The sequence below is a fragment of the Lissotriton vulgaris genome, chromosome 3_1, assembly GCF_964263255.1.
Source record: "Lissotriton vulgaris chromosome 3_1, aLisVul1.2, whole genome shotgun sequence".
NCBI lineage: Eukaryota > Metazoa > Chordata > Amphibia > Caudata > Salamandridae > Lissotriton > Lissotriton vulgaris.
Genome location: NC_141689.1, coordinates 23,365,480 through 23,387,518, shown reverse-complemented (window position 1 = coordinate 23,387,518; position 22,039 = coordinate 23,365,480). Strand labels below are relative to the sequence as shown.

The 22,039-nt window shown below is 44.1% G+C and overlaps 1 protein-coding gene across 1 annotated transcript in view; it reads left to right on the top strand.

Moving 5' to 3' along the window:
- Positions 1–22,039, top strand: part of LOC147725843 (extracellular calcium-sensing receptor-like) — a 425,517-nt gene that overhangs the window by 52,875 nt on the left and 350,603 nt on the right. Inside the window, exon 2 of the mRNA XM_086963370.1 lies at positions 15,627–15,918. Within this exon, the coding sequence (XP_086819496.1) occupies positions 15,627–15,918 (292 nt within the window). The remainder of the gene's footprint in view (positions 1–15,626; positions 15,919–22,039) is intronic.

The window sequence follows — 22,039 nt, the reverse complement described above, 5'->3', positions numbered from 1 at the left end:
GCAACCTGGCGCACGAAGATGCCTCGTCCTGCCCCATAGGATCGTGGGACTTGCTGTCCTCAGCGGAGCCAAGCCCCGCCGGACAGCAAACTGGAGCAGGGAAGTCTTCAGGAGATGGAGGGGCGGAGCCAACCCCGGCCGCAGTGATGGGGAAGAGAGTTCAAAGCTGCCCAGCAGCGAAAGTCGGCAAGTAAGGAGAGCTCTGGATCGGAGTGAATGTTAGTTGAAACGTTCAACTAAACCTTAAAGGGCATGATTAAAGGGCTCCTAGAAAAGCTTAGACAAAGATGGGACATACTCCGGCCCTGCCTTTTATTTGCATACAGGGAGGTGCCTCAGAAGGAGGTTGGCTACAGCCTTTTTGAACTTTTGTTTGGTCACCCTGTCAATGGTGAATGAATGAATGAATGAATGAATGAATGAATGAATGAATAAAGTATTTATAGAGCGCACGGTGGTCAAACGGCTTCCTGGCGCTGAGCTCTACTGAACAGAACAAACAGGGCCAAGGAAGTTAAGCGGGGTAGGCCTGGGCAAACAAGAATGTTTTGAGCGCTTTACGGAAGTGTGAAAAGATGGGGATAGAACGCATGGAGAGAGGGAGGGAATTCCAGAAGCGGGGGGCAAGGACAGAGAATCTGGTTCCACCAGTGCGGGATTTGCGGAAACGGGGAACAGTGAGGAGGGCCGAAGAGGATGAGCGGAGGGTACGGACAGGGGTGTGAGAGGAAATCAGGGAAGTGATGAACGCCGGAGCAGAGCGATCAACAGCCCGGAAGACTAGGTAGCCTAGTTTAAACAAAGAACGTTGCAAAACAGGAAGCCAGTGGAGGGATTTGAGAACAGGGGTGATCTGGTGAGTTTTGGGAAGGTGAAAAATGAGTCGGGCAGCCTGATTTTGGATTGCTTGAAGGCGACGGGTTTCGTAGGCAGGGATACCCACGAACAAGCTGTTTCCATAATCAAGGCGGGAAGTGATGAGGGCCGAAATAATAATTTTAAGAGAATCAAGGGTCCATTGTGTTTGGTGAAGGAAGGATGGGAGCTACCTTTCAAGGCCCAAAAACAGGACATAGTGGACTATGTACTTGGTCTCCGCTCCCGGATGGCTGAGTACATGAAAAAGGCAACTAAAAACCTTGAGGCTAGCCAGGAATTACAGAAAGCCTGGCATGACCAAAAGGCTGTACTGGCTGTTTATCAGCCAGGACAGAAATTGTGGGTGTTGGAGCCTGTGGCCCCAGGAGGCCTCCAGGACAAATGGAGTGGCCCCATACAACTGTTGAACAGAAAGGTGAGGTTACCTATTTGGTAGACCTTGGATTGCCCAGGAGCCCCCATAGGGTTCTCCATGTCAACAGGCTGAAGCCATATGTGGACAGGGCAGACATGGGCTTTCTCCTGGCTACTGATGAGGGACAGGAGGAAGAGAGTGACCCACTCCCTGACCTGCTCTCACAGAACCCTGTTGATGGGTCAGTGGATGGTGTAGTCTTGGCAGGCAGCCTCACAGACCAGCAACAAGCTAATTGCAGACAGGTGTTCAATCAGTTCAAAGACATGTTCTCAATGACTCCAAGTCAGACCACCTGGTGCACTCATGAAGAGGACACTGGGGACAGTATGCCTATTAAAAATAAGATTTATAGACAACCTGACCATGTCAGGGACTGTATCTGGACAGAAGTCCAGAAAATGTTGGGTTTGGGAGTCTTTGAACCCTCAGATAGCCCATGGGCTAGTCCAGTAGTCCTTGTACCTAAACCTCATACCCAGGGTGGTAAGAGCGAGATGATGTTTTGTGTGGATTACAGGGATCTCAATGTAGTCACTAGGACTGATGCCCATCCAATTCCTAGGGCAGATGAGCTCATAGACCCTTTGGCCTCAGCCAAGTATCTCAGTACATTTGACCTAACAGCTGGCTACTGGCAGATCAGACTAGCTGACGATGCAAAGCCAAAAACTGCATTTTCAACCCCTAGTGGGCATTACCAATTTGTGGTGATGCCCTTTGGTCTGAAGAATGCACCTGTGAATCAATCCAACAGCACTCCTATTTTCTGTTTGTGTTTCAAAAACTCAAATTTAGACTTTTAACACTTTTTTTTTCTTTTTACCTAAGTGTTCTATAGCGGTGACACGTTTTGTCTACACCATGCCTTAAACGACCACCCTAATACGAGTCAGAAAGACTCAGCCACTATACACTGTGGCTGATGGTAGTTACCAACTCAATTGCACTTTAGAAATAAACAAAGCACTTTTTAACAGTGTACTGTCATACATTATTCTGTTTAACCTTTCGAAATTATAATATCTTCAAACTTCAAAGCATATACTTCAGCTTTTACTCTTTGTATATTCCTCAATTAAGAATAAAAATTGGAATTACATATTCTTATTTATTCAACAACACATAATCATCAATCCATATTTCAGGAATTTGTTCTGATCTCTCATCCTTTCAAGTATGCCCAATGCATTTCGGGCCGGAGGGGCCCTTCCTAAGGGGCCTTGTATGGAGAAAGCAATATTCCTTGCGTCACTTTTCAAAGACTTCTGTACGGAATGGAATGCCGTATCGAGTTAACAACTATTGGAAAATAACACTCTTAATCTCACTAAAATGTGTTCTTCTGTATTCCTGCAAGGGCTCTCCACTTCATAAAGACACAATCAAGGGCCCTGCTAATCAGGGCCCCAGCCTGTATGCTTTCTCCTTAAATTGGTTCCCTGTACTTTAGGTACACTGCAGATTGGATAGTGGGGTACCCTTGCGAGTCCCTAGCATATGGTACACTATGTATCAAGGGCATAGGTACCCCAGAGGCCTACCAGGGGCTGAAGCATGTATTATGCCACCCCCGGGCAGCCTTCCAAAATGACACCACAGGTCTGATACTGCAGCCTGGGTAAGGTGGTGCATGCACCCCTTACTGTGATATAGGTTACTTGTATCACTATACATACAGACACATATAAACCTATACGTCACTCCTATGGCAGGCCTTATCAATCCTGAAGACAGAGTGCTTGGTTTTTATGAGAGAGGGTGCACCTGCATGAGCAGAGCCCCTCTACAGCATTTGGGGCCAGATGTAGGTGGCCATTTACCGGCCGGTAACGGACGATCTCGGCCGTTACCGACCGGTAAATGGGGTTTTCAGATGTAGGGGGCCAATTTTACCGAATCGGTAAATTTACCGAATCGGTAAAATACCGAATCAGTATTTTTACCGATTAGGTAACTTCTAGATGTAGGTGGGACTCTTCTGAGTCCCAAAGGCCTTTCAGATTCGGTATTTTACCACCCAATCCCAGGTGTGCATGCATATGTGTGCATGCACACCTATGCCATTTGACAGACAGACATGCCCTTAGGGCATGTCTGTGTATTTGGGGTGCTAGAGGGTGTCAAAGTGACACCCCCTGCACCCTTGCTGGAATCGGTATTTACCGAACCGGTATTTTTTCCGAAATGTAAATACCGATTTGGTAATACCCATTGATTCATATGGGCTTCAAAATTTACAGAATCGGTAAATACCGAATCATAACGATTCAGTATTTACCGATTCTGTAATACCTACATCCCCCCTCTATTTTACCACTTCTTAAATACCGAATCGATAACATTCGGTATTTAAAAAGTGGTAAAATAAAATTACCTACATCTAGGCCTTGGAGTCTAATCTCTGATGCTGTTTGTGGTGCAGCCAGACCATATAATCTTAAGTGCATTATAACCTCGCAGTAAATGCTAACTTTGGGATGGCTGCACAGAAACATGTCGTGTTTGGTGTCAAACACTTTGTAATCCTACCCTCCTCACCAATTCTGGTGATGAGGGTAGAATTCCACTCTCCTAGAGGGAGAGACATGCACCCACCAGTATACCTGGTATTAACATCCCAGAGCCTGGCATCACAAAATGGATGCTACCGCCACAGACATGAGTCTGGCCGCCTGCTGCTGACGGAAACTCTGGCAGGGGAGGCCTGGACAATAGGTTTCCTGTCACCGGGAGGTGTCGCTACCTTCCAGACAGGCTTTAGTGCATTGGGGCTGGGCCAGAGCACTCTCGAAGTCTGCACTGGGGTCACATTTAATGTTCCTGTGCATAGTCTAGTTCAAACCGGAGTCAGGGGCAACCAGCCCCTGCTCTGGTGTGTAACTGGACAAAGGAAATGGGTGTAACCACCCCTCTTTCCAAACCCTCCCATAGGTGGGTCCACAGAGTAAGTCCAACCCTCTCCTTGGGTATAAAGTAGGAACCCCAGTCCTTAGGACTTTAGATTATCGCTGGACAAAACTCTGTAAGATGAATCCTGGACCTTCAACTTTCTACTCAAGACTAGAAGACTGAAGAATCTGCCTTGTGGTCAAGGAGTGATTACCCTGATTGGCAGGCACCAACAAAGGATTTGCCAGTCTACAACTCCAAAGCTCCCGCCGGACACCAAAGTACTTGCAGCCCAGGAAGAGGATTTTCAAACTACTCACAGGCCGACCCGAGTCTCCAGCAAAGCTGAGACCCACAGCCCTCGTGAGTGATGTGGAACCGCAACCGGAACTCCTGGTCGCCGGAAACATTTACAAGAGCAGCATCCCTCAACATTCCTTGAGGCTGTGCTTTGGGCTCCAAGGAGCCCCAACCCTGAGCATTATCTGCACTGAGGATCATTGGCCTACACTCCACGAGTGTCTGTGGGCCAGCTGCAAGTGCGACCACTCAAGGCTCCTTCATGATCCATGGTCCATTGACTGTTTGGTCTCCACGAAGGCACAACTTTCTATCCTTGGGCTTTCCTGGTTGCTCCAGACATGTCCCAACTCTCCATTGCTTGGGGAGTTGCTAAGACCTTGCTGGTCGTCACTGAAGTCCTTTCTTTGTTTCCCCATGACTTGCCGTTGCCTAGGCTTGTTGAGTCCTATCCGGTCGCCGACACCTCAGCACTTGACAAATTTCATGAGATAGCTTGAATCTAGCTCCTGGTTGTCATGAACGCCTCCTGGTCCTCGTGGCTGAAGAGTCAAAACACCCATCAACTCACCTGAAGCACCCAACATCGGTGGGCATTCGACTATCGTGCCCCTGGTCACTGGCTAGTGACCCAGACTCTGTCCCCTCTGCTTTCAGGTCTTCTTCTTCCCCAATCCAGGTTTGGATTGCAACTGACACTTTCTTTCTCCACGGCAGCAGCATTTTCAAGACGATCGCCATTGGAAACGACGACGATTCCCGACACCTTTTCACACGTATGCACCCGGCTTTCCTGGGTGAGGTAACTCAGGTACTATGGTACTCTCATGGGTGTTGGCCCTAGAAACTCTTAAGTTTTAAGGGGTTAACTGGAAGTCCTCTTTGAAGTGTCCTTTCTCTTTATAAATCCAACCGCAACTTTCCCCATAGAAGTCAACGGTGATTCGCGGCTGTGTTCTCACACTGCACGCGTCCCCCAGGGGCCCCCAGTGTCACTACCTTGGGTGGGTTCTTGTGGTCCAAGCACCTCTACAGGCTCTATGCCTTATGTCTAGCTCAGTCATGGTTCTTATACCACTTTATTGGTATATGGTTTGGTACGCCCCTAGGGCTCAAGTATGTATTGTGCTATTTACTGTGTAATTTTGCCTTTTAACATGTGTACTTCGACTTCTAGCCTCATAAATAGTCTAGGAGGGTGTGTTTAATGATAAATACATATATTTTATATATACCTTGTGAAGAACTCTTTTCATTTAGTCATTAAAGAGATTATAGACTGGTAAAACAAGCTGCTTAACATTCCTTCAAGACTTAGCCAGAAGGCTGCTCTCCATAGCTACCAGTGGGATAGCTTTCAATAAAGGTTGTCTTTAACCTATCATCAATAAGGGGTTGTTTGGACTAGTGGACAGCTTATAACAGGCCAACTTCTGACAGTCCTTCGTTTCTCACTGGTAAATTCTCAATGATGATGAGTCTTTCAGTTTGCACCTCTTGAATAGTAGCTAGAGGAGTGCATCTGCTACTTGGTCTGAGTCCATGCAGTCTACTGTTTAGTATCGGCCACATAGTGTGGATTGATTAGGTTGATGGACACAAATCTTTTCTCCTTTTTTCCAGCAAGGGACGGCAGAAGTACTGTTCTTGATCGGTGGTTAGCTAGGATAGGTACTGGTTGTCTGTAAGAAGGCCCAAATTCCTTTGTGTCCGCGATTTTTTCTCTGACTAGATCCCCAAGCTTTGGGATCCAGACAGGCCTTACTGGGATGGCTGTTTTTTCTCTAGTGGTGGTTAGCATTCAGGAACACGTTGCTTTGTTTCATTCTTAGTCCATTTAAGTCCTGTAAAACAGCCAAACGATCTTTGATGTCAAAATGTTTATTTTCCACCACTGTGCCACTGCAATCTAGGTCCGGTACCCACATTCTTGTCCCAATTAGGACTTCATATGGAGTGACAACGCCTAGAGAACTTCTTGGCTAATTGTTTAATGAGTGTTGGACCTCATAAGGATGTTTGACGCACCCATCACCTGAACCTAATACTCTAGCTGTTATAGACCGCTTTATGTCCGGTTTTTCCTTTCCACAACCAAATTTCCCTCAGGATGGAATGGAGAGGAGTACCGCAATGCAACGCCCAAACTGGCCATGGCTTCTTTGTAAGCTCGAGAGCTAAACGCAGGACCCTGGTCAGAGTGTAGTGTTCATATTGCGTATGTGCCGATAAAGACTTGCAAATCTTTTATAACAGTTTGAGCGTCAGGCGAGTGTTGAGACAACATCCATAGGAGCCTTGAACACGAATCCACTGCGACCATGATATATTTATAGTTACATCCCTTTGCAAGGGACCACAGTGATTCAGATAAAAACAAGCTAATGGTTTATCTGAAATTAATAGGGGAGTCTGCACAGGTCATTTTACTGTAGAGACTTTCAACTTTAAGAAAATTTCACATTTCAAAACATAGTTTTGGTCTGTTTCCTAATGCCGGGCCACCAATATCTCTGTTTTAATAACAATACTGTGGCGGAAACACCTGCATGTGCTGAGGCTATCCCTTCATGTGCTGATAGGATCAGTCCTAATCTATGTTCCATGTTTGGAAATACCCTATCCCCCACTCCAAGGATTTGAGCAAGCGGAACATTATTCACATCAATTATATACAAGTATTTAAGTGGAAACTTTTTAGGTAACGCTGCACCACTGCATTTGCTTGAAGCATTGACAGCCAATAATATCTCACTGTCTATCCTAATTTTTGAATGAGTTATCACAGCTACAGAAGACGTTTGCATATCCCCCTTCATGGCTTCGTCAGCCAATGAATTCCCTGCAATGTGAATCACGTGAGTCTTTTGTAGTCCATTTCACAACTGAACTACTTGTTCCCAAAGCATTTTATGGTTAATTGTGCTACCTTTTGCATCTTTGAAACCATTTTGAAGCCAATTCTGTAAATATTAATTATATGATTGAACTGAGTAAAAAAGAATCGCACACTATGAGGGTGGGGAACTTGCGATCAGTATTTTAAAGTGCCATTATGAATGCTTGTAGTTCAGCTCGCTGAGCTATACAATCTCCTAGAGATTGTGTTTTCTGTGACCATTGGTCGGAATTTACCATCGCGCATGCTGCACTGTAAGCTTGCTTACTTTCTTTTGTGGGTTGCGCTGATTGGTCAGTATAGATTTTAAATTCGTACTGATCAAGAGGCAGAAATTCAGTTGGCAGAGGACCTTCTTGTTTGTACTGTAGGAATGCTTGTGTTTTTAGATAAGGATCAAAAACATATTCAACATCAGTTGCAGCAAGAGAATTAACCCATTGCATCCATCTCGGTTAAAGCTTTTGAGTTTGGAATGCTTGCTTTTGTGACCGCCTCTAAGGCTGGTACTGGAGTCACAACAATAATGCGTTTCCCCTGGGCTAGAGCTCTTTCTTTTGCTACAGCGGTTTGAACTGCTGTCAGAATTGTTTCTGTTGAAGTGAATCGCATTTCTGCTTCTGTGTATGAATGTGATTTGTAAGTGATTTGTTGCTAACATGTCAGCTTGAAGTGAACGCAGGATATTTGTATGTTCCTGTGTCCAATTATTGATTTTGAAATCAGGTTTGAATAATTTGTAGAGAGGTTTAACCTGTTTATGTGTGTGTTCTGACGTAGGTGCATTGTTTCTCTTCAAGACTCCTATCTTGTGGTCCACATCCAAAGCGTATTGTATACACATTAAATTTTGAAGTTGTACTGACACCTTGCAGAGTGATGAGACAAATCACTGATACATGTTTGTTGTTGTTTGTAACAAATGTCCCACACTGAGAACGTTTATTGTTTGTGTCTGCAGTGTCGGTGCACCAATACAGTGGACCTTGATGCATAAGGCTGTTAATGACGACATAGCATACAGTACACATAGGATGCAGAACTGTCAAACTTGACCTAGTTTTCTGAGGTATGTCCAGCACTGTGTGATGTCTCAACACATCTGAATTTCCCCATGGACTATGGCATGCTCAACTTGTAAGAATTTTTGAAAGGATTTATTTGCAAAAGGGCAAGTTTATGAAAATGTGGCCTATTTGTAGTGTGAGGCTGTGGCCCCTCCACATTATTGGAAAATGTCAAAATTGTTATTAGACCATGTCCCTTCCGGTACTGTATGAAGGATGTTTTCACCTACACACAGTAGTGTGTAGACATGCGTGTATTTCATTTTAAATGCTAGTTACATTGTCCACTTTTGCAGCTCCTGACCTAAGGCAGTGGCAATATCAGTGTGTATTTGTGAACTTTTTTCTGTGCACAAGACTTATCCTCAGTAGCATTGCTGTGTATGTGTGTAGAGTGGTTGAGTACATGTGTTCTCTAAAGGTGCATAGTGTGACTGCTGTTGTATACGAATCTAGTACTCTAATTAAATATTCCCGATTCATGCCCTTATGTGGTTATATCAAATCATATCCTTATATAAGGATTAAGAATCATACTCATATGTAGTCATAGCCAACGCAGTCCAAATACTGAAAGGCTACTCCCATAGACTCCTAGAAAGTACAACGTGTTCTTAAACAAACCAAGCCTCCAGCAGCCCGGGAATTCCCCCTGCTTCGGTATAGATTTGTCCTAGAACTCCTGGAATGCTGAAAGAACTGTGAGTTCTTAGTGACGTCTTATGTCCACCCTTACGTCAAACACGGCACCTTCCAGGTATAAATATACCCTCATCTGCCCCAGCAAAACACACGGTGGTTTGGAGCAGATCGACTATCTACTTGCCCGATGCCCTGCTGTAGCAAGTGCCGAAGGAAGCCGACCCCTCCCGTTGACGCACTGAGAGAGACGCTGTCTTTTCTCCTGCCGAAAAATCCAGTTCCGGTGTTTCCAGGCTACCCTCGCAGGTTACTGGGAGATCAAGTTCTGAGAGAGAGATACAAGACCTCCTTCATTCTATAACCAAGGTATGGAGCTGATTAGACCCTTAGAGAATTCTTGATTCAGATTCTTGGCAAAACTATATTAACTCAAACTACTTCCCACTTACTCCTTCCCTGTACTAGGCTTAGGTTGGGTACATCGGGGTAGGCGTATCTTAGAAGCACCAGTTGAGTACTATTAGTCATGATTTTATCATTGTATGTATTTTAACCATTTTAACTAACGTATGGCTCAGAAACCATACCAATGCTTTTACAGTATTACTTCGTAATACTCTTTTTACTGTATGCACATTACTTTATGATAAGTATTGCAATTGTAGCAATTCACTTCTCTTGCATGAGAAGGAAGACTGTTCAATAAATAACCTCTTTTATTGAAAACGCCCGTCTACCTATTTCTCTGCACTTCTGGTGAAACTAAGCATGCACGATTGACTGAGTGAAATAGCTATCTATTGTTTCCGCGACCCTGGAGATATACTCCTTGTTCAGGGGGAGCAAAGTTGTCATGTTTATGCGGTTGTCAGAAACTAATCCCTTCTTGTCTACTCAGGAAAGTTAACCCCTGCCTGGATACTCTAGAAAGTTTCTAGTGACCTCTGAGCTAGCTGGCACACATAATTAAGTCTAACATATTCAATAGAGACCTAGTCGACCTAAGTGCTACGTCTACACTATTGATTATGTTATTCCAATGCGCAGAGCCTATAGGGAAAATAGGAACTACACTGCACTGCCATCATGCCCTAGTAAGTGACTTATAGGAGTTGTGTTGGCAGATGTGGGTTTTGGAATACCATGAAGGTCCTTCTTTGTGTGTGCCAAAGAATGTTGGGTTATATCATATGCCTCCTCATCAGGTCAGAGGTGATACCTCCATTTCATTGCCTGAAGCTTAGCTGAATATCTTATGGCTACCTACTTAACTTAGATTTGTTGACGCACAATGTGAGGATGGTGCCACTACCAGGGACAATGTGTCCTGGGGATATCCCTTGGAGTGGCTGGAATGATATTGCCATGGAAATGTGTTGTAATAATTAAGGGTGGGCGGACAACTTCGGTACGCCCACGAAGTGGGCATAGTGTTGCCTACTTCGCCCTTTGCAAAGTAGGCGAAGCAGGCAACACTACGCCCACTTCGTGGGCGTAGCGAAGTTGCCCGCCACCCGCCTCCCTCCCACCCTCCCACCCTCCCTAAATGCTTACAATAATATATAAAAGAATTATAAAACCACTTACCTTGTCCTGCCGCATCCCTGGGGCTCGTCATTGCGCCGCCGGCGCGCGCTTCCTGGATGGTAATGCGCATGCGCGGCCGCCCGGGCATGCGCATTTCTTGTGAGAAATGCGCATGCGTGGCCGCCCGCACATGCGCATTAGCATCCAAGACGCGCGCGCCAGCAGCGCAATGACGAGCGGGAGCCCCGGGGACGCGGCAGGACAAGGTAAGTGGTTTTATAATTCTTTTATATATTATTGTAAGCATTTAGGGAGGGCGGGAGGGAGGCGGGTGGCGCGTTGTGGGGCTACGCGAAGTGCGTGGGTGGGCGTAGTGTTTTGCCCACTTTGCATAGCTTCACGAAGCCCCACTACGCCCACTACGCCCAGGCTTAGTAATAATGCCATTCAATGTTAGACCACCTACTTTTTCTGAAAGTCTTAGGGGACATTGTTGTAGTAGTTTTGTGTGCTAATTTGATGATGATATAGTTTAAATGTTTTTGTGTATTGGATTTAAACAGATGCTTTTCAACTATGTGCACTTTTCAGCATTGAATGAGGCTAGCATAGGAGATGTTGCCGGTGACATGGGCAATGCAGCTGGCAAATTGGCTCATGTCATGAGGATGACAGTAATGTAATCACTGTCACAGAGTGGGAGGAGCATTCTGTGGGGGAGCAGGTTTCTTCTTCATCATCTGAGTGAACCTCCAGTGACAGCTCTGTGTTGGTGGTGGACACCACAGAACCTGTGACTACAACATCTTTGTCTGCCACTGTACCTTTCTATTACACCTCCAACTCTACCCCTCCCTGCTTATTCCCACCAAGTTGTCCGGCTCCTTGGTACAGGCACCTCACCCCCTGCCCCTGTGCCCCCAGCTGCCCTGAGTGGGTAGGCTATTAACCTCCTGAGATGAGTCTCTGTTGGGCAGAATGCACTGCTGAGTGCCCTCCCGGGTCAGTCCAGTGTGATGGCCCAGACAGTTGACTTCTTTGAGGGCAATGACAGTGGTATGTCTGCCCCATACAGATCATTTCTGGCTCTGGCCGCCTCACTGACAGCAGCCTTCCCCCCAACTGAGCATTACACCACACCACCTGCCTCCTTCCAAAGCCAAATCCCTTTGCCCATACCTGTCACAGAGCTATACAGATGCAAGCATGCATGCGCAACAACATCCACCAGCTCCACACCGTATTGCAAACGCAGTAAGACAGCCACGCAATCACCCACCAAACAGACCATCCTCAGTAGCACCAGCAGCTCACTCATACCCACAAAGCATTCAGCAACAAACACAGTGCAAACACAACCAACACCAGTCTCCCAGATGCCAGCACTATCAACAGACACACCCATGACAGAGACATACAATCCCTCTACTTCCCAAAGCATACCCCTTGTCATCTCACCTGCCCTGGCTCCCATGAATGTCCCTCTGGTTCCTCTTAACCTTACCTCTAACTTCAGCCACTGCTCCCTCTTCCATAGTCAACCCATATCCTCCCACTACAGACCCCAGAACTCCCTAGTTTATTATTTTTAAGGTGCGTGGCCTATCCACTGGATGCCTCTTCCTGAGGAGGTTTCCCTGGCAGGTTCATGTTGGCAAGTAATGTGGTACAGCAATGGGCTGCTCCACATCTGGACTTTGGACTGGCCATTGGCCTTCTTGATTTGTTCCTTCAATAAATCTGACATTTGATAATAGTGTGGTAAATTCATTTCATTTAATGGTAAACGCATAATTGGATTTCTGTTACACCTGAACAAGTTTGAATTACATTGGAGTTCATTTGAAAGGGTTTTTTGTGGGTTAACCTTTGCACCTCTTCTGGAGTTCCAGTAGACTAGGAGACATGTTCCTTGATATGAGATGGTGGAAGTTTACATAATGTATGTAACCTGGCATTGTGTTTGTTTACATGAGGTAAATATTTGGCCTAATCAGTGTTAATCACTCGTACCTTGCCCTTCTCCCACTGATGTATTTTGGATTTGTGTTAGGTGAGTTGCGATTTCATATTTGTGTATCCACACATGAAGCGCATCAGCTTGTCATTCCCTTGTGTGTTTTCTGCATTGGGATGTATCCATTGAGCAGCGTGTATCTTGCAACTACTCCCTGTAGAAGTTTTCCAGATGATATGTGTGCTGCTTGCTTTTCAAAATTGCACGTGACCATTTCATAAGCATGTGTGATATTTTGTTATTCTTTTATTTGTCGCTGAGTACAGTTAATTCATGTGACCAGTGTAATTGTACTTTTTCATCCATGTGCTAGTTAATGTGTGGTGTTTCATGTTTCCTACAATGGTGGATTGAGTATTGGGAAAGTAGTGTTTATACTATGCTCTCTATCGAATTTCCTCATTGCTTCCATGAGATGCCAAGGAGTGACATTGCCTTTTGATGTGGGATATGTGTGAGTCCTCTACAGCTGTGAATGCGAGAAGGTGTATTTGAATTTTAAGACTGTTCAATAATGAGGTCAGCAATGGGTGGAGGATGTGCACAATGGGATGGTGTGATGTTCAGTGAGGTATTTTGATCAGAGTTTGGATGGAAAAGCAAAATGGTAGTTGTAGTGCTCTCAAGGGACTTTGGCTATATTTCTTCAATGATGAGGTGCCCGATTTGTGACATATAGTTGTGTAGTTGCTGAGTCATAAAATGTCAAGTGTGTGTGAAATGTAACAGTGTGTTGTGGTGTTGGCATTGGTGTATACAAATTGATGCAGATGTCACCTTCAGTTTCATCATGATACTGTCACATGCCCATTTGTGTACGTAATTGCTTGTGTTGTACAGACGTATGACACAACGAGGGAACCTAGCATATTTAATCCATCATCTTGTTACTTTACATTAAGATGTAAACCCCATGTATACTGGATTTGTACTTAGATACCCCACCTCCTTTCCCTGAGCTAAGGCATCACTTTGTTTAACTGTGTGAACAATGATAAGTTGGATTTGTGTGACTCACCGGAAATCGTGTCCGTGATAGGGTCTGTTTTGGAGGTGGTTGATCAGGTAGAGCAGTGGCTTGGTGGGTAGGATGGCCTCCATGGCGGCAGGTACCTTGTTGAGGTGAGTGAAAGTGAGTTTTTTTCCTTATATCACTCCCTTTTTGCTGCATCTTATCTGGAGGTTAGCCTGTATCACTTCTGCCAGCTGAAATGCAATTTGTGATAGGCCAGGAGGGTTTTGTGGTGGTCTTTGCCTCCCAGAGCCAGATTTTGCACAACCGCTACTGCCACGCTGTGTGGGGGGTGGCGGTAATGACAGAGCAGCAACAGTTCTCAAATTGGTAGACATCGTAACTTGTAATAGGGTTGGGTGGACCATGGGGCTCAGTGCCATTGCACCGCCACCTCCAGAACGGCATCCATGGACCACCAAACTCGTAATCTTGCTGTAAATGTTGATTCAACTATGGCAAGGGGTAGTTTCTTATCAGTCATGGGCACCTATCTTTACATGTAGACTTGGATAATGCCTAGAATTATATGGGAATGCCTTCAAAAGTCTGAGACTTTACATGCCTTTGAGCCACATTCCAAGGTCTTGGAGATCTCTGCTTTGTGTCATCTAAAGCGTGTTCAAGAGTAACCCAGGGTAATGAACGACTGTGTTCCCTTGATGACCTCCACTATGATGAGGATTGCTACCAAAGCTGTTAGCTAGAAACCCAGAAGTAAACCCCATCACCCATGAATATATTGCCTCTGCACTACAGTACCAAGGCCTACAAAGGAGATATAGATATATTAGACACCTCTGCTTAGTTATGTGGTGTTTGACACCAATGAGAACTCTGTTCACACCACCATCAAGCTTGATTGCTGTCTCATGCTTGGCTGCATCTCCAAGATGTCAAACTAGAACATTGTGTGTCAGCCTCAAAGCCCCTAAATAGATCCTTGCCAGCCAGGTCCCTAGGCAGCTGGAGAAGATGGACTGCTCATTGTGCTTTCCTGAAGTGAGGAACTTGTCCTTATTGCCTCCTAGACAACATTGTCCATGCTCATTTACTACAGGAAACAAACAACAGACCCAAGATACTTGTCTGACCACTGCTCACTAGCAAGCTGTAGTTTACTGCCTCCTCATGGATAGAGGTGAGAATCCGTCTCCATGAAATCAGAACTGGGAAATCTACAACTCATCGGTATTGCTTGTCATGCCCACATTTAACTATTCAGAGGGACACCACAAGCTTTACACCATTTGCCCCCCCTTTGCAGTCCTTACTGCCTGACAGGTGATAACTTCCACTGCAATTTGCCTCAGGTCACACACACAGTCAACAATTTGGACACTTTATTCCAGTTTGTTTCTGATGAGGTGTTGAAGGTGTGCAGGTCTCCCTTTGCGGAACTGCAAGCTGTGCGTTTCATGATCAGGACGTTAGTTTGTGTCTGCAGTCTATGTCCTCAATGAGGAGAATAAGAAGTTAAAGCCCCTCTTTCTATCACTCCTTTCATCACAACAGCTAGAGTTTTACCCCAAACAACATGTCAAGAACACCTTCACAATATCACTTCTTTGACAAGCACCACATAAAGAATCTGGGCACTGGTGACTTTTGCTATCAGGAAGAAAAAGTTTGTTGAAGCTATTTACACTATTCCAACCCAATTGAACACCATACATATAACAATACACCCAGTGACAATGATACTTTCACATAGTATAACATCAATGCTTTTAGCACCTGCAGCTTCACATTTGTGTATGTTTATGCCACATTCCATTACCATTATCTATTTTTAAATGCACTTTTTTATGTGGATTCATGGTATCAGTAGAGACTCATTTTTTGCAACACAGTCTAAGGAGAATACATGCAACACATTTACATTTGGTGTCAACTGGTAGTGTTAATGTTGTTGTTCTAATTGCTAAAATATGAATTTCATGAACAATGGGCCAAATTAGCTATTTATCTTTCAGGGCATCCTTCCGCCATCTTCGGCACCTGCTGGCTCTAATCTATGCCACAGAAGAGATCAACAGAAACCCTAATCTCTTAGGAAACTTTACACTGGGTTATCAGATCTATGACTCTTGCAATAGTGTGATGAAAGCTCTTCAAGCCACGATTAACATATTGTCAAGGAGGGAGTATCCAGTTCCAAACTACAGCTGTCAGAGTAATGGCACACTGGTTGGCTTTATTGGAGACCTGTCATCTGCAACATCCTTCTCAATGGCTGAGCTCCTAGCAATCTACAGGTATCCTCAGGTAGGAAACGTGTTTGGTGAGCGAACATCCCAAAGATTTGTGCGTTTGCACAACCCGTTTAGGCCATTCTTGAAAATGGATGTCCTGTTCACTGTAAACATATGAAATAAGGAAAATAAACAAAGCAAGGGTACAAAATGTTGATGAAATTAGTAGACTGAAATGGGACTAAGGTGCTTGTATCGTTGTCTGCAGTGGATCTGTACTGAAAGTTTCGGGTGACTGTCCCAAGTGGAGTAGAAATTAGCTTGATTTAAAGGTGACAAATCTCTTTCTAGAGTGGCATAGACTGTCATAAACAATGAACCCACCTTGTTCAGTCCACCTTGGCCTCCTTTCCTATGCCCTTATTGGTCCCTCCCCCACCTTTCACCACTGACTCTATTGCTGTAACTTCAGTCCTCATTGCGATATCGGGAGAAAAAGCCTCTGCCGGACATTTGAAGTTTCCTCGACTGAGTGGGAACCCTTCCGATTGACTCGGTCGGTTTACAATTTGTTCATGCTAGCAAGGTAAACTGTGTAGTTTTTCCAAATCTGTTATGACTGGCTCTCGGAGAAGTCGTGTCAGTCAGAACTGCATCCTGCCCCTCTGGTAACAGTGTTTCTGGCTGACAGATTACAAGATCGATTTCCAACAGCCTTTCTGAGTCGGCCTGTCCGACATGAAAAGGCTGTCAGAAAGTGAATTTGGGGGCCACTAGCGGCCCCCCTTCACCCCGCGGCCTCCAGTTGGGGGCCAAGGGGGTACCTGAGGAACCCCCCTGTAAAACCCTGCACTGTGTGGCTGGCACCATGGGGTGCCTGCAACAGGGTGCATGGTTGTACATACGAAACCCATTTCCACATGGAAGTCTGTGTTATATGGCAGAGCACGGGCTCCCATAGGGAACAATGAGAGTCCGGCCAAACAATGTTCATTCGCATCATAATCGGTCGAGTGGGACAGCCTGACATCGTAATAAGGTCATAAGGGTCTCTCTCTCCTTCCTTTCTTTCCATAACCTCACCCCACAGACTGCTGCCTGCCACTGTTTCTATTGGCTTCACTCATTCTTAAAGAATTGCACCAACATTGGCAAAATCATCTTGAAATTGTAGATTGTGTACTTTTGAGATGGTAATTACATTTCGTGTGGACTCAACATGACTCTAATGTTGGAACAGTATACCAATAAGTGCACAAAATACATGTTTTAGCATTCTAAAATAGACTTCCCATTTTATTTAGATATAACATGACTTCTATCTTAAAAAGTTATATTGTATGATTTATAGTAATACTCTTACAAGGTGGCTAACAGCTTACACCAAGACACAAAGTCATGGCAATGTTGGAAGAATACAAGTTATTACTCCAAGATATGCGCTTGCTGTAACTTTTTCTGTACTTGTTGGACCGATCTTTAACCATTTGCAGAGACAACTAGCAATGTCATTAATTGGCAAAGCAAGACTGATTGGCTTTGCCAATGAAACTTATGAAGGTATATGCTCCTGGGGGGGATGGGTTAGATTCAGGTAGGGAACAGAATGCATCCCTTTTGTGCTGAGATAATGACACCCGCAGTAAGGAGTTCTGAATATGGTTTTGCCTTGGGCTGCATAATATATTTCTCCCCTCTGTTCTCCTCCTTTCCAGCACTCTCTCTATGCCTGGAGAACTCAGCCAGCACAGCCATTGGAAAACACAATTCAATGTCATAGAGCCCTTATGCAACACTTTGATCATTTAAGCTGTTTGTGATTGTCTTAAAGACCAAACGGTTACAGTAATTAGTTTTGCCATTTCCAAAGGTTCTGTCTATTCAATGGATAGTTCTAAATCATGTTTGTCGAGGCTTTTCCAAGACATCGTATGATCAATTTGAGGAGAGAGAGTCAGGATCCTTTCAGTCTCCGTTTGGATATTTATAATCAAGTGGGGGAAAGGATCACTAGTCCTGCGTAAACCAAGGTCTGCAGGTACGTAACGGAGTGTCTCCCAATAAAAAGACCCTCATACACGTGTTTTAAAGTTCTTAGGTTCTCGTAGCGGTATATGATGTGTCCCCGCTCTTGTTTTACACGTGCGTGCGTAATCCTTGGGTCAATTCTTTGTGTGCACCCTCCGCCAGGAGGTTTTACCTTTGGTTTAAGGCAGTAGTGATCGTGGAAAAGTGGGTGGTGGGGTAGTGGTGACAGTTTAAAAAAAAAAAACAGACACCCAGATAAGGTACTTTAATCGGTCTGGATTCGGGTACAAATTATTCAAAATTGTGCTGCTGTGGAATCTGTTATGAATTCAAGCGCACTTTATAATTTTTGTTAAAAAGGTCGACATGTTTCAGCCTTAAGTGCCAAAAGGTCAGTAGGCTTTCTTCAGGACCAGGGAGTGGTGAAGTGACTAATAGTGAAAAGAATAGGTAAATTTAGAACCTGATTCTTCTGGCAGTAGAAGGTCGCATTGTACCTGCAAAGTGAAAGCAAACATACACACAACAGATAGGGGAGATAGGGATAGGGAAAGACACAAATTATGTACAATTGTTCAAGCTCAAAATCAGGTGATTTTGAAAAGTAACTAAAAAATGGCAATACTTAGCGCAGAATCACGGTCAAATCAGGCGTCAACTCTTCCATACTCATGCTTCATTGGAGTAGGTGATTATGCAAATACTGTAGTGCTGTGCCCTTAGTTCTAATGCTTACAGTGTCATTCCAATATTCAGGTGAGTAATTATCATTGAAAACCTTATAATCGTTTTTTATCAAGTGGCATGCTTGTAGTGAGACACACATTGCTTGCTGAGTATATTATTATCTTGTATCATTCGATATTTATAGTTCTATTTAGTGAGTTCACACAGTGCTCGTTAATATATGTATGCCAATATGCCCATTTGATGTTGTTTCAGAATGTGTTTGTTGTTATCGTGGTAACATTTTGCGTGCGGAATCGATTATCTATCTCCTTTTCAATTCCTGCTATTGTCCATGTGATAAGCAATTTATCTTATGTAAAAATAGGGTTTTTGTAATACTGTTGTTATTATGGTGTCGCTTGTTGGGAAATGTGCTAAAATGACTAGCCCTTTAAAATTACACCTGCCTACGTTCGCGGCAAGAGCGGTACTGAAGCCGTTCTGCTCGATGTGTGTTGGTGACATTTAAGTCAACGGTAGCAGTGTTTTGGCCGGTGTGAATTTTGATGACAAATAATCCCCATGCGCGGCGTGAGCCATGTACATGGTGCCGGTCGTGTATCGTTTCATTACGGCGGTTATCTGTAAATTCATACCTCTACAAACAGAGCAATTTGCCTCTTCGGGGGTCGCGGCTTTTAGGGTGGAGGTTTCACTAAAAATGATGCAGAGATTAGGCGTTAAGAAGACTGAAAATATACTTGCGGTTTCGTGGTGAATTGTCACGAGTACCCCGCCATACCTGGTTTCTTCTCATCCTTGCCTGCATACTTGTGCTGACTCTGCCCAGCAACGCCCGGAATACATCGCGGGCGGTTGCTGGGAGGTTCATATTCCCAAGAAATGGAAATAGAAGAAGTATTTAGTCTCGGTTTTGAAATACTGATATGCCGATTTATGAGGGGTTAGTGTAATTTCTAAACAAAGTTAATTAAACACTCTATGGCATATTTAACTTCTGAGTTATGTTAATACAGGCGCATAGTTTTGGTCTGACTTAATGAAAGGCTGCTCGTTTCATGAGTGGATCTTTGTTTCCAAACAAATGCAAAGTTATTTATGATTTATTTCGAGGTTATGGTTGACAAAAAAATATGTAGGAATCGCTTATTGATAAAAGCGTTTTTTTCAAAAGGTGTGATTGATCGTGGGAAACTTATATTGCTTTTTGCTTCATATTACGAAAGTGTAGGTTTCAGGTTAGATAGGGAGGCTTGTAGTGACCTCGAGATGGTGTTTGGAAATTACTCTAGGGTTTTTATGGGGCAAAATAGCACTTATACAGTTCTGGGATGGTTAAAGCACTGACTACAAGATACAAGCAGATGATCTATGTGAGAAACTTATGGACCGCCAATACCCCAAAAGAGTAATCACCTGCAAAAAGAGAGCGCGCAACCAACCAAGAGAAGCCCTTCTAGAGACCAATTCTAGACCACTGGAAGAGAGAACTACATGTGTCAGGACCTATAGCCCGGTAACGAACCAGGTAAAGAAAATCATCAATAAAAACTGGAAAATCGTAACATCCAACACCTTAAACTGACCAAAACCAAGGTTCACGAATAGAAGAAGCCGCAATCTAAAGGACCTTTTGGTACACACAAGACCACCTCCTAAGAAAAAGAAAGAACAGTTAAGGTTGTGGGACAATCCACCTGTGACAGGACACTATCCATGCGGCACATGTGTAGCTTGTGACAAAACAAAACCGACAAAGGCATTACAGTTACTCCCAAATTTCAAGTGGGAATTACGACGACACACCAATTGCAACATGAGCCATGTCATTTACATGATCACATGCCCTTGCCAGATGAGATATATTGGCATGACGTGTCGGAAGGCAAAGCAACGACTTGGAGAACATCGAAGTAACGTGAACTGCAAGAGGATGACCACCAAAATGTCTACACACTACATAGAATCAGGCCATACTGCTAATGACCTACAATGGGTGATCCTTGAGACACTTGATACAATAGACAGCAATGGTACAAAAATCCTGTTCAAAAAGGAGCAACGTTGGGTGCACAGGCTCCAAACGGATACAAGAGGCCTGAACGACTCCATTCCGTGGCTATCCCTTAACAGATGACATAACTAATACCTACCGAGAGGACTGTTTGTGCGGCAGCGTCTGCTCACTGTTCTCCCCAGCTCAATCCAAATACTGTATTATTCAGTGCCTTAACCATCCCAGAACTGTATAAGTGCTATTTTGCCCCATAAAAACCCTAGAGTAATTTCCAAACACCATCTCGAGGTCACTACAAGCCTCCCTATCTAACCTGAAACCTACACTTTCGTAATATGAAGCAAAAAGCAATATAAGTTTCCCACGATCAATCACACCTTTTGAAAAAAACGCTTTTATCTATAAGCGATTCCTACATATTTTTTTGTCAACCATAACCTCGAAATAAATCATAAATAACTTTGCATTTGTTTGGAAACAAAGATCCACTCATGAAACGAGCAGCCTTTCATTAAGTCAGACCAAAACTATGCGCCTGTATTAGCATAACTCAGAAGTTAAATATGCCATAGAGTGTTTAATTAACTTTGTTGGAAATTACACTAACCCCTCATAAATCGGCATATCAGTATTTCAAAACCGAGACTAAATACTTCTTCTATTTCCATTTCTTGGGAATATGAACCTCCCAGCAACCGCCCTGCGACGTATTCCGGGCGTTGCTGGGCAGAGTCAGCACAAGTATGCAGGCAAGGATGAGAAGGAACCAGGTATGGCGGGGTACTCGTGACAATTCACCACGAAACCGCAAGTATATTTTCAGTCTTCTTAACGCCTAATCTCTGCCTCATTTTTAGTGAAACCTCCATCCTAAAAGCCGCGACCCCCGAAGAGGCAAATTGCTCTGTTTGTAGAGGTATGAATTTACCGATAACCGCCGTAATGAAACGCCACACGACCGGCACCATGTACATGGCTCACGCCGTGCATGGGGATTATTTGTCATCAAAATTCACACCGCCCAAAACACTGCTACCTTTGACTTAAATGTCACCAACACACATCGAGCAGAACGGCTTCAGTACCGCTCTTGCCGCGAACGTAGGCAGACAACGAGGTGTAATTTTAAAGGGCTAGTCATTTTAGCACATTTCCCATCAAGCGACACCATAATAACAACAGTATTACAAAAACCCTATTTTTACATAGGATAAATTGCTTATCACATGGACAATAGCACGAATTGAAAAGGAGATATATAATCGATTCCTCACGCAGAATGTTACCACGATAACAACAAACACATTCTGAAACAACATCAAATGGGCGTATTGGCATACATATATTAACGAGCACTGTGTGAACTCACTAAATAGAACTATAAATATCGAATGATACAAGATAATAATATACACAGCAAGCAATGTGTGTCTCACTACAAGCATGCCACTTGATAAAA